The sequence below is a fragment of the Xiphophorus maculatus genome, chromosome 23, assembly GCF_002775205.1.
Source record: "Xiphophorus maculatus strain JP 163 A chromosome 23, X_maculatus-5.0-male, whole genome shotgun sequence".
NCBI classification, from domain to species: domain Eukaryota; kingdom Metazoa; phylum Chordata; class Actinopteri; order Cyprinodontiformes; family Poeciliidae; genus Xiphophorus; species Xiphophorus maculatus.
Genome location: NC_036465.1, coordinates 8,514,627 through 8,528,565, shown reverse-complemented (window position 1 = coordinate 8,528,565; position 13,939 = coordinate 8,514,627). Strand labels below are relative to the sequence as shown.

The 13,939-nt window shown below is 41.9% G+C and overlaps 1 protein-coding gene across 6 annotated transcripts in view; it reads right to left on the bottom strand.

Annotated features, from left to right (window-relative positions):
* The window catches only part of bcorl1 (BCL6 corepressor like 1), a 29,283-nt gene that overhangs the window by 11,619 nt on the left and 3,725 nt on the right, over nt 1-13,939 (bottom strand). For 2 of the 6 annotated variants that reach the window (XM_023328373.1, XM_023328376.1), the window contains exons 2-4: nt 4,016-4,099; nt 1,346-3,916; nt 965-1,097 (exon numbers count right to left, since the gene is read on the bottom strand). In XM_023328373.1, the coding sequence (XP_023184141.1) occupies nt 965-1,097; nt 1,346-3,916; nt 4,016-4,021 (2,710 nt within the window). In that variant the 5' untranslated portion in view covers nt 4,022-4,099. Of the gene's footprint in view, nt 1-964; nt 1,098-1,345; nt 3,917-4,015; nt 4,100-12,621; nt 12,769-13,601; nt 13,724-13,939 lie in introns of those variants that run through there. The other 4 variants (XM_023328374.1, XM_023328375.1, XM_014468940.2 and 1 more) reach the window with 4 other exon arrangements.

Below are 13,939 nucleotides of genomic sequence, written 5' to 3'. Positions count from 1 at the left end.
AAATGAATTGAAAGAAACAAGAAACATCTGATCTCTGCACACAAACTGCTTAAAGTGACTGCACTAACACTAAAATGGAAAGCATAATTAAATCTATGATAAATACCACAAACGCGCATATGCTGGGAGCGCTTAAAGGCAGTAAATGCTTCACGACACAAAACAGCGTTTGTATATTTTTCCCACAGTAAAATTCAAGAACTTCTCAAGAATTTTTAAGGTAAGATTTCAAACTTTTCCTGCACCACACTTTGGAAATAAAAACAATACAAATTAACCCAGAAAAGTCAGTTTCAGTTCCAGATTATTATACCATTTGTTACTGTTACTAACAGTTTCGCGATAGTATTCTAGGAAAACTAAAATATAAGAATAAAGATTTTTTGTTTTGAAATGTCTAACAAACCTCATACACCTGACTGGTCTGAGAACAAAACAGTAATTAAACAAAAAAAAATTACAATTTCAATAATGTTGTTTAGCATATAAAAGACAACTTGATTTCAATTACACAGATCAATAAACCATTGAGAAATTAGGAATAATTAATATTCATTACATTGAAACAACCAAGTTGTGAGCTTTTTACTCAAATTAATTGCTTAAACACAGTAAATAAACAAAGTTACACAAAAACCTCTAAAATCTAAAAAGGTTCAGACTAAGTTTTCTGGCATTTAGCCAATAGAAATAAGTGTTTTAATTCTAACAGACCAAAAGTCTGATTTATTTCAGTTAGTGAAAAATAAATGTGTCTGTGTCTTTGTATGAAAATATCTGGTTTCAACTGCACATAAAATTTTCCAGATTTAGGTTTTTAACCAAGCATTAGGCTACATTTTATTACAAAACTGTGCCGTTTTGTAGTGCAGTTCATTACTTTCCAAACCTTGAAAACACTGAATTGATTTAAGCATTTGCAAGGATTTCAAGCACCCGTACAAACCATAAAAAAAGGCCGTACCTGTTTTGTTCCGCGCTGCTTGCTCAGCCTCATTGAAACTGATCTTGTCCTTTGGATTCGGCTCTGTACTCTGAGGGGAAAGCCCTCCTTTCGACAGATTCTGCTCCAGTGCAGGTGCAGATTGTTTCTTCTGCTGAAATTCACAGGGGACACAGGGAGCACATTAAACAGGATGCTATTGATCACAAACTTTCTTGGTAAAGTAAAGAAAGCAAACTCAAAATAAAACCCTAGAAGTAATCAATCATAGACTGGGTTCATGAAATCGAGCTCTGACCACCTAATCAGCTCATGAGAACCTTTATATGTGTTATTTTCTCATCCCAGTGACTCCAAAATGAATGTTAAACTAAAGATCGGCAAGGTATCAACAAAATGTACCTTTTTATTCACAGAAACTTTCACTGGTGTCTTCTCTTTGTCCTGCTTTCTCTTCCCTGCAGCCTTCTTTACTGGTTCTGATGCTGGCTTCTCCTTCGCTGGTTTCTTAGGACTGCTCTTCTTTTGTTTGATAGCAGCTGCTTTTGCTTTGGTCGGCGACTCCTCTTTGGTACCGTTTGCTGTTTTCTTCAACGCGTCACTCCCACCTCTACGCTGGCCTGTAAGGATGGATGCAACCATGCCCTCCAATTTTTCACCCGCAGCACCGTTTGATGTCCCACTTTCTTTCCTTGATATCTCCCCTTCTAACACCTGGGCCAGTTTGCTCTCCATCCTGCCCCCATTTGTTGATGCATTGCTCCCAAACAGATGAGTCTGACCAGTGGGGTTGGAGGAGCCCTGCTTTGCGTGCTCGCCTCTAGTGCTGTGAACGGCGGTGTTATTTTCTGAAAGTTCAGCAGCATTCAACATCTCGTGCCTGTTTGTAACTTGAGTGGATTCTCCTTGAGACGGCCATTTCTCCACAGGCCTGTAAGGGGGGTATTCGAAAGTAGTACCATGCTTAGATTGGACGTCTTTGCTCTCACTGAGTGGATTCAGAACATCGGATTTTCTCAATGTGCCAGGTGATGCTTGAGTGCTCCCCTCATTTGTGTGAGCTGTCGTTTCAAGACCTTGTTGCTTAACAATGGAAGCCAGGTTGGACAGGGGAGACTTCATTCTCTCCCATTTGTTCTCCTCAGGTTTGGACGGGCTCTTGAACTTGGACCCCTCTGCGACGGCGGTGCCTTTTGTCTTTGTTGATCCTTGGGGGGGTTTTCTCTGAAGAGGAGCGGGTTTGTGAGGAAGGAGGGCCGGCGGCTGCCAGGTTGGACTGACAGCAGCAGCAGAGTACGGCCCGGCTGCTTTGTTGGGGCCACATTTCTCTTGACTTCCAGCGTTGGCGGAGCTCAACAGGGCGGCCGACAGAGCTCCTTTAGTGGGACAGTTCTTGGATAAGGCCGTGCCAGTGTTTTTAACATACTTCCCGCTTTGAGCGTGTTGGTTCCCCTTCACCAGACAGGATGGCTTTTTCCCTCCTGATGCCAGATGTTCTCCTTGGTCAATAATAGATATAAACTCTTGTTTTGCAAAGCTCTGTAATTCATCAGCAAAGGTCCCCTTTCCATCTTTGCCTCTTAGGGTGGAAGCCAGTATGGGGCTCGCCACACCTACATATGTACCAGGGATACTTTTAATGGACTCCTGTGCAGATCCCTTCCCCCACGTCGGTTTGGACTCCGTAATCTGGTGATTCTGAGTCCGACTCAACTGCTTTTGATGCGATCCATTCCTGTGGGAGTTCGGTAAAACTGGATACTGTGTGTTTGAGCAGTAAGCTGTAGAATGAGTCCTCTTTGCGTTCAGAAAGTCTCTCGGAATGGACTCACCATGAGGCTCGATCGCAGAAACTGGTGCGTCGCCTATGCATTTCGGACGTTTTGATTTAGCGGACAAATCGAGAGGTACATCTCTTTGTTCGTTGGAGCAAGCAGAGTGGTTTTCTGTAGCAGAGGGGGCCATTGCATTAAGAGCACCCATGGCTGTCTTGTCTATGCTGTTGGCTTTTTCCAGATGGTTCAGGAGCCGACTTTGGGAAGTTATGCCGGCCAATGCGGAGCCGCAGCAGATGGCAGCGGTCGGAGACAAGGTGTAGTGAGTGGCTGCTGCTGAAGTTAATGACGGATGCTGCAATGGTAGTGTAATAGCTGGTGAGCAAACCACAGAGGCTAAAGATTTATGCTCTCCTAGAGATTTGGTAGTCTTGCTTGACGAGTGGTTGGGTTTGAGTTTCAGGTTTGATCCAGCTGCTTTTTTGTCTGGAGCTCGGCCCACGGACAATGAGTAGGGGTAAGTCCGCAGGAGAGATTTGCCTCCGACACCTGAGCCCTGAGGCTGAATTTCTTTTTGAAACTGACTGCTTGTGGCATCTCTCAATGCTGCGATTTGACCCAACGCTGGTGGAAGAGTGATTTTACAAAGCTGAGGGGAGAAGTTAGAGGAGGGGATAAAGGCAACGGGCTGGGCTGGTTTGAACATGGCAGAGCACTGAAACCCTGGAGCGAGACTTTGCAGAGACTGCGTTTGTGGGTGTGATTTTTTACTAGATGTCACATTGCTGTGACACGGATTGAGAGCGTCCTCCCGGCCGGCTTTTACACCACTTGACCACTGGGGAGTGGGGAAGACGCCAGACCCATCAGCTCTGACTTTTGGGGTGTCTGTCTGTTTGCCTGTTCCCTTCTCTGAGCTGGCCAGAACCGGGCTGGACATTGGTGCATTATTAGGCTGTTGAGGCAGAGGATTTTCCGGAATATGGTTGCAGTTGCTAGAGTCCAGACAGGCTTTTAAGGCCTTACAGTCTTTCGTTGGAGTGGTCTTGTTTTGCTGACTGAGGTTCGCATCTCCTCTAAACTCAGGGGTTAGCGTCTGCGGGGGATTTCCCACCATACTAGTGGATGCTTTAGTCAGAGCACTGATCTCTCTGCTCACCGGGCCTCCATCCCCTACATTCATTAGTGTAGATTCCACCTGAGTAATGACAGAGGTTAATGAGACCAGGGTTAAGAGGATAAGAGGACAAATTGCTCTAATCAAGTGATCTTACTTCAACAGAAAGAAAACAAGTACCTGCATAGGTGTTTCTCTAGCAAAACATGCCTCAGGTGGGAGCTCAGCCAGTCAATATGATCTTCTTAAAAACAAAGCAATATGCTGCAGAAGACACAAGAAAGAACAAGTTATGATTTTGATATTGCGCTGTTCTGTTTTTACTTAAATCTAAGAAAGCCAGAAGCAAACAGGCTGATCTGATCCCAAGTGTAAACTACTAAATACAGGGCTCCCTTTTGGCGCTGGCACTAATATCCACCTGACTGCACTCAAACCAATGGTGTCAAAAGTGCGGCTCCGGGGCCATTGGCGTACCCTGGAAAGATTTTGTGCGGCCACCTACTGCAATTGAAGAATTGTATACATTTGGCCCTAGCACAGGACATTATGCAAATGAAGACCTTTTTTAAGTAGATAAACATGTTTGCTGCCTAGGCCTGTCACAATAACAAATTTTACTGAGCGATTAATTGTCTCAAAAAATTATTGCGATAAACGATAATATTGTTTGAAGATTTTTTACACTGATTTAATGGAAATTACGTAATAATGCATGTGATTTCCTGCCAAAGATAGATACACTTTATTTTCAAAATAACACTTAACACTGGAGCTGATAAACAAAATAAACAAAACAATCAAAAATAAAATGGATTCTCAGTCTCCATTAACAAAAAATTTACTAGAATAAAAACTAAACAACATAAAGCCAAAGTGGAAATAAATACTGCATTCAACCAAAAGAGGGCAGATTATGAAGTCTGTATATCATGTTGCCCTTCAGTAATAATTAGATTTAAATAGAGATGATGGGCACATCGACTACCTGATGCAATAGTTCACACTACAAGGTTTTTTGCTCCTATTTTTCCCCTTACGACAATCTTAGAACGTTGGGAGTTCTAAGATTGTTGCTTGCAATTTCGTAACCGATCATCCTGTAGTGTGTTTTGTGTTACGGTAGATCGTCGTGGCCGCTCCGATCTAAATCAGAGGTTTTTCCCGACTGGGAGCGTTAACGCAGTTGGAGCGAAATTGCAACCGCAGTTGATAAACCCGGTAACTTTTCAGCTGTTCTTCGTTAACGTGACATAAATAGGTTCTAATGATTTTCATTCAGTCAGGACTGACACTGGCCTCATACATTGCAGGTAGATTGTAGTAAAGCATTGATTAATGCCTGGTTTTAAAATTAGTTAACTGAACTTGTAGCCATTATTTTGTGCCCATTGTAGGACACCACACGGCAGGACCGAACCCGATCGAACCGTTATAACTAGAATTTCTGTCGGATAATGTGTGGTCTGTCAGGTTTTGAAAATGGGCCGACAGCTCTAAGATCGTGTCGTGTGCGCTGGGCTTTACACTAAGGAAATGAGGAAGAGAAGGGAGAGCACCAGAGTTGAGCCTTTTTTTCATTGTCATCAACAGAAGGAGAAAAAGGCCGAAGAAACGATAAAGCCGATAATTAAAATGAGGTCGATAGTTTTAATTTATCGTGCGATTAATTGATTTATTGTTCATCGCGACAGGCCTATTGCTGCCAAACAAAAATCTTCACACAATGAAAAATGTTACATAGTACAAAATATTAAACTTTTCTGTTAATTTAATAGTAAACAGAACCATAAACATAATTTCTACGCAAAAGGTGATTTTGGTACGCCTTAACCTGCATTTTATATCATTCTTGTTAAATGTGCATGCTTAGCTTATTGCAAAGCAGGCAACCAAACTTTTTTTCTTTTTTACATTTTTAATAAAATAAATACTTTTGCAGTCCACCAATACTTTCCACTGGATAGTTTTGGTCCATGTGGCAAAAGGTTTGGCCACCACTGACTTAGTCAGCACCAAATACAGATGAGAACAGTCCAAAGCCAGATCGAGGGCAGCTTCGTTCAGACTAGATGTCAGAAAACATTATTTGGTCATGCACAAAAAATTTAAATAAATAAAAAAATTGCTGGTCACTGACACAAAAATATAGTTTTTTTCCTGATCCATGAGCTCAACAAATCTAAGTACTACAGGGACAATACAACAACACTCCTTAGTACAGATGCTATTACTGAGTGAAGTAGGAACTAGCGTCACTGGGGAACTTACTATAAAGTCAGAAGAAACACAAAGATGCAAGAAGTTTTCTACTGCATATTGAAATGTCTCCAGATCATTCAGGCTGTGAGAGAGCGAGAGAAAGCAAGACTTCAAGAAAAACAATAAGGCTGAATGTACTGCAGAAAGTAGCTCATATGTTGTCCTTTTTAGATTATAACTTGTATCTGTCATGGAAAATGTTACATTTTGACAATGCTAGAGTTAAGGTAAATATCTAGAGTTCCTATATTGGTATACACATGGAGGCAGCTATCTATATTGTGTAAAGCTATGTACCTATAAAAAGCAAAATCAGAGAAACTGATCATTTTGCAGTCGTCTTTTCATTTTTTCCAGAGCTGCCTTAGAGTGCAAAACCTATTTTCATTCAATTTATCACAAAACTATTTGTCTGTTATGCATAAGGACTTTAGCACAGCTGAGTTAAGAAAAAAATAATAATTTAAGGGTGTCAAACCTAAACATGTGCGTCTTGCATCAACAATGAAATCTGTATAATTGCTACTTTTATAGACTCATTTTCTTATCTCACATTGCATCTGGTGGAAAGCTGAGCTGAGTGTTTCAGTGTTCATGTCTGAATAACGGTTTAGTTCAGGTGGCTAAATGTGTTTGTGGTTTAGGCGTAACATCAGGAGATGAGCTGCTGATGTCATGTTGGTTGAACAGCTGATCACAAATTGTCACTAGGTCAGGAGACCTAGGTCTGGGACAGATTTTAATCGCAGGTATGAACTCACAAAGCGGACCATTTGGAGTTTGATCACACAGCATACAAAGCAAAATCAAAAAGGCCCAGAGAGTGTTTTGGGTGAGATTTTCCTTTGTCTTAGTCCAACTATCAATTTCGAAAGGGAACTACTCTTTTTAGGAAAATATTTGAAGTTAGAGCTAATGCACTTGTTGCAACATGAGGAGACTATGAGTCACAAATAGCCAACAACAACCACATCACCTCTTTGCCATCATGCTGAGGCTTTTCTGCCTAACTTTGCTGACTAGCTTTACCGCTAATGATCTGTTTGTGTTGAAAACCAAAAGAGATATTTAAATCAGTCCAACAGCCCTCCTTTCACAGCAGAGTAACAAATATAATTAACTAGAACATTAGACAACATAAAAAAGGAACAGGATTTCCACAGGAAAAAAAAACCCCACAGAGGGTTGAATTTCCCAATTATTTGTCCACAGCAGATTGCTTCTGTTTTTCCTTTTTAAATCACGTTTCAGATAAAACAATATCAAAGCAAAGGAAATATTTCCACGTTTACACAGCAGGTCTTCGGGAGCCACTATGATTTTTGCTTCACTTCTATGTGAACAGTTTACGACCCCAAAGCGATTCGCATGTGCAGAAGAAGAACTTTGAAATCACACGGCAGCGCGTTGTTTACGATCTATGGATCAGTTTTATAGTTTATTCAGCAAAGGGAGCCGACAGGATTGTCTCAACATCATAACAACACGCAAAAAAAGCTAACAGAAAGAAAGCACAGCTAACAGCAAGGGCGTTTTGTGGAACATTAACTTCTGCAGAGAAGTCTGTTTGAATGAGTAGTCGGTGCCAAGAGTGGTGGGATTGTGATGTGATGCGTTTCACTGACACAGACTTCTTTCATAATTTCACAATTATAATTTTCAGCCGTTGTTTGTGTCTGGATTTACAGCGTCTGGCTTTTTCTGGTGCAAAATTACAATACATGTCTCTCATTAGTGACGTAAAAGTTGAATTAAATGCAATGTGACAGTTCTGATCCAGACGCAATCCGATGCATATCCAATGTAGTATCACATGAAAGTAACACAAATTGGAAAAAGTCGGGTCACATGTGGGCTAAAAATGTGAATTTTGGTCGCATTCAGCTGCTCTGTGAACATAGTCTAGTTAGCTTTCAAATTATGATTGAATCAGCCAAATCGGAAGGTTTTTAAGCATGAGTGACTTCAGCCTCTAAATCAAATTTGAGTAAAGACTTTGACTAGGCCATTTCAAACCCTTCTTTTTGTTTTATTATCCTGCTGCATAACCCAAGTGTTAGCGACCTTAACATCACAGACTGATGGCTTTTACCATCATTTTCTAAGAGAAAGGGAGAGCGAAAAAAAATCATGGTTTAATCAATTGCAAAAACTCTACCAGAACCTGGAGGAGTAAAGGGGGTCCCAGATCATGACACTTCCACCACCATATTTCACTAAACGCTGCTCTTTGGAAATATCACTTTTTGCCAAATTCTTCTAAAAAGTTTCCCTTTGTCTCATTATTCACGAGTTTTTGGGGATCAATGAGATATTTTTAAGGCAAATGTGTGGCGGATCTTTGTGTTTTTATTGCTTTCATCTTGGATCAGAAGCTGCTTTTGAACGGTTTGTTTCTTGCTGTTGATTCATAAACACCCACTGTACCTGATGCTAGAGAGGCCTGCAGCGCTTTGGATGTTATTCTGGGTTCTTTTGTGAAAAAGCTGTTAAGGGTTAATTAGAGTTACTTCATGATTTAACAAGTAGGCAATTACTTTTTCACAGGTGAATGAATGGTTTGGATAACTTTTCCCACCTTAATTAATGAAATCAATTGAAATCTGCATTTTGTGTTTACTCTGGTTGTCTTTATCTGATATTAAAATTTTAACACGTCTGACAAAAAAATAAAGCTAAAGAAAACAAAAACTGCATGTCAGCAATGTATTTAGAAATGTACTACCGGCACATTAACACACATTTATCTGGCAAATGTCGCCAAATAACTCAATATTCCTTAATCATTATTTTGAAGATATGTATTTAGAAAAAACACATTTAACCTAAATTAAAAAGTCAATTCGAATAGTACATCTGTTACATTCTTTGGCTTAAACACTATATTTGTTAAAGCCACAAGCTGGGCTACTGAGTAATGTCTAACCTGTCATTACTCTGGGCAAGCAACAATTGCTTTTCTAGTTGTCACGGAGACGTGATTTGGAAAATTTTCCAATTTAAAACAAATGCATTAAATCATTTTTTGGACACAGGGACAATAAAGTCTGTAGGTTAAAGCACATTAGCATTTTGCAGATGGTCGCATCCCAAAATAAATCAATGATACTGGCAGATCATTGCTGATACACAGGCAGCTCACACACCACTGAAGACATCAGCAAGACAAAAACTAACTTAAAAAATCTACAGAAATGCAAACCTCAAACCCGCCACACAATGTCTTAGAAAGTTACACAATGCCTTTAAAGAAGTATTCACACCCTTCCAACTTTTTAAAAAAATTTCACAAACTTTAGAAACTTGTATGTGTTAAAACAACACAGAACACTGCGTATTGTGAAGCAGAAAAAAAACAATATTTTCTAAATGTTTGCAAATAAAAAGCTGAAAAGTGTCACATACATATGTATTTCAGAATTATTAATATTTTATAGAAAACTCCTTTCACTGCCTTTTAGGGTCTTTTTCTACCAGCTTGCACATGTAGAGACTGACCTTTCTGCCTTTGCTCTTGGACAAAATAGCTCTAGCTCATTCAGACTGGATGAAATCTGTGAACACCCATTTTAAAGTCCGGCTGCAGATCTTCAGACTGGACGGTTCTAAGACATGAAATCATTCCATCGTTGCTCTGGCTGAACCTCTGCCCCAGTCTCAAGTCTTTTAAAGCCTACAACAGGTTTCCCTCCAGTATTGCTGTGTATTTAACTCCGTCCACTGACCCTTTTCCACTAGCACCTAGCAGCAAAACTCGACTCTACGCAGTTCTGGTGGTTTTCCATTACAATTGAGTAAGAGCTCTAGTGGGTGGGGTTGACGTGTATTTTGACAGCCTTAGAGTCCAAAACATAGTGCAACACAAACACAACATTGGAGGAGAAGGAAGCCATATTGAACATTCTTGTCAATCTGTGGCTCTGAGTGAGTTTTCACAAATGTTGGGTCAGATTATTGCAACCAGCCAATCAGTCATGGTTTTCTGTGTTTTCAGTCTGACTCCCACCAAAGTGGCTCTAAAAAAGGGGCCGGTATCACAGAACCATTACTGGTGGAAAACCAAGTTGAGAAGGTGCCACTGGAAAAGGGCCACATCTTCCCATCAATTCTGACCCGATTTCTGTCCCTGCTGAGGAAAAGCATGATGCTGTCACCACCATGTTTCAGCCAGGGAATGTCCTGCCCCATGTCAGTTTCTCTCCACATGCAACATTTTGCATGAAAGGCATAAAAGTTCAACTTTGTTCTCATCTGACTGAATATTTATTTCTTGTTTTTCAGTGCCTCTTTAAATGGGATGTTTCTAGGCTTTCTTTCAGCAATCCCTTTCTTCTTGCAATTCTTCCATAAAAGCCAGATTTGTGGGGTGATCGACCAACAGATTGTTCCATCTGAGCTGTGGATTTCTGCAGTTCCTCGGGAGTTACCATGGGACTCTGAGCTGTTCTCTGTTTGATGCCGTTCTTGCTCAGCCTGATGGATGGATGTACTGCTCTCTGTGAAATGTTCAAAGCTTGGGATATGATTCAAAACTTAACCCTTTAAACTTATCCACAACTTTCTCCCTGGCCTGTCAGTTGTGTCCCTTGGCCTTCATGTTTTCTCACAGATGTTATACACAAAAAAAAAAACTTACACTGTTTTTCAAGTGGGAACCAAAACTGCAACATTTGTTACATTTTTAGCTGGTACGATTCACACTGTGTCAAACAATCCAAACCCTTTGAAAAACCTGTTCCCCTCCTCACCTCTGGGGGCGCTGAACCAAGAACCACTGAAGAAAACGACACAAAAACCTTTGAAGAAGCCACTAAACGCAACTTCTTTCTTTATGAAACGTAAACAAATGGAGTGGCGTCGGATTTTAGAAGTGTATGATTTCTGTTTTGACTTTGACAGAAGACCATGAGCCATTTCTCTGTTTGGTTGTATTTACCCAGAATGCCCTGCATCATAGTCTGTGTCCTGCTTTTGGAGTGTAGCTCAATTAAAGTGGATCAAACAGGGCGATTAAAGCCGACTAAATATGTCTGGTGCAAATGCAAAATAAAAGGGACCGAACACGCATGCAACATTTTTCAGATTTTATTTTTTAAGGTTTATTCTTAAAAATGTATAATTTTCTTTCCACTTCATTATCAAGGACTACTTTGTGTTGGTCTCCCAAATAAAATCACAGAAAATTCATTAAAATTTGTGACTGTAATCTGGAAAAATGCATCAAAGTTTAAAGGACAAGAACAATACTGAACGGTATTGTGTACAACATGCTCCTACCTTTTCTGCAACATGCATCTTATTCAAGTTTGAATAAATGTTTGAGGTCCTGCCTTGGTGACATTTTCAGGTCAACAAGGGCTTTAAATGATCATCCTCATTGCATTATATCCTTACTAATGAACCCTTATGCATGAATATCCTGCTTATCAAAGAATAAATGCATGTAAGCGTACACAGCAGAGTATCAAACATTTCAGAGAAAAACACGCTGCCTTCAACAGATAAGTGTGAACATGGTCGTCTGTGGACATAATTCAAACACCCAAATCAATATCAAACCATTGCTGACCATAGCCTACACACTAATTATGCATGATGCTTAGGGCTGAGCAATGTTAAGGAAAGAAGACATTGCAAAATGACTTTTGTTCTCCCTGAGCTTCAGGATCTTGGTCACTGGTCCTACGTCTGGGGTGGGCACAGATAAGTGGGCCGAATAAGTTGAACAATACCAAATATTACATAGAAAAAGATTGCCACTCAGTACATGATGCAGCTCTAATTTACAGTAATAACCCAGTTTTATGCAGTCTATCCATGCATTACTTACCCTGTTGTATCTAAATAACCTCAAATTAATTGTATAGTTGTTGGCTATACAACAACTATAACCATTCATTTAGCCCACAGCTAAAGGACAGAATATATTTTCAACAACACTAAATAATTTCTCACTAACACTTGCTTTTATCTGACACTTCACACAGGAGCTAGTGTTAAAGTGGCCTCTGACCCCTGGTCTCCGGGGTCTGTCCTCCGTAGAGCCATACATTAATCCATATATGAGGCAACCACTAAACTAACCTTTATCTGCAGCGTTTTACTTTAAATAAAGTCCAGCAGAGCAGAGAGAGGCCGACTTAAATGATGAAAAGTTTTGATTGTTATCTTACAGGGAACAGAGAATTTAATGTAATAACATAGATAACTATATCACACATTTAAGCATGAAGCATCCAGGTGCACAGGAGGAGCATCCTGGGTGAAGGTGGAGGTGAGCGCACCAAAAAGGCTCTAAAAATCTGAGGTGAAAGCTTTGAATGCAATGGAAATGTTTCACCTTTGAGTCACTGGAGCCACAGCGAAGATGATGCACATACTGACAGACAGACACAATCTCTGCGTGTAATCTGCGTGTTCAGATGAGAGAGAGAAGAGAGGGAGAGAGAGGGGAGAAGCAGCGATGCAGATGCCGCTCCGCGGAAAGGAGGGTCTGCATACATTACCGTACAACAGTTGCTTACAGCTAGTTTGTCTTTGTGCTCCGATCGCGGTCTGCTCCGCAACATCTGAATCCATTCGCTCGGATGTAGGCCAGCGAATGCATGCAGAGGTCCGCGCACACGCCGTGGGCAGCAGACGAAAACAAAAAGTGGAGGCTGGGAATACCTCTGAGAGAGAGAAAGAGAGGGAGAGAGGGATGAAAAAAGGGAGGAAAAACAGCCACATTATTCTGTTGTGGCCCCCCTACTTCCATCCGGTCAGCCCCCTGTCCTGCTCAGCGGTTCCCAATGTCACAGCTGAAAAAAAAAAAAGTGCACAAAAAGCCCACATGCACGCTGTGCTGGGGCAGTCGGTATAAATATCAGCACGGAAAAACTCTGGAGAGCTCCGCGTTGCTCCCTTCCTCCAGCATAATGGGAGGACCGGGCTCTCAGGTGACCGGTCCATCCGCAGGCAAACATGGACACTAACCGGGCAGGCGGCTCGCTGACTAAACCAGCGAAGTGACGGGAGAGCCCTGCCAGAAGACCCCCACAATCTGTCACATCTGCGCCCGATAAGGTCAGTCAACATCCGAGCAAAGTCAAAACAAGAGACCGAAACGAGACGCGAACTAAACAACAACAACAAAGTAACACATGACAAACTAGTGATTATTTCCACTGACCAAAAAAGCACACAAACTGGACCAACTGGTAGGTAGGTGAGAAAAAGTAGTCCACTACAGGGGGGCAGCAGAGGGGTGACAACTTATTACCGGGTCCGGCTCGCTGCGTGTTTATCCCCGGCCGCCCTAATGCTGAAGTGCTCCAGCCTCTCTTATCGGCCCTTCACCGGACCGACTCACGGAGCCACTCCGGCGTTGAAAGGCATTCACCGAGCCTCTCCTCTCCGGGCCCCCCTTGTTTCTTCTTTCACTCTCTACCTCCAAAACTGAACCAATCTGGCGCTAATCGGCGAGCGAGCGAAAAGATGTCTAATGACACAAACAGTTACCAACCCGCTCGTCCAGATGGCAAGTGAAGCGACGTGCAGGCACGACTGTGGTGGATAGATACGGCCGTGTCCAGCCTTTCGCCCCGGCCGTCCGCGGCTGCTCACTGATCTCGACGGTTTTCGGCTCTAAAAGTCCGGGGTGGGGGGGCGGGAGTAAGGGAGGAGAAGAAGGGGAGGGTAGAGAGGGGGGGTCGTCAAGACAGTCCGTTCCGTATCTCCAGCCTCCAGTCTGGTGGGAGAGAGCGGAGGGAGGGAGAGGGGCAGGAGGGTGCGCGGCGACAGCATGGGAGATGTAGTGCTCGGCTCTCCACGCCCAGCGTTGGACGCTGGAGAGGCCGGGAG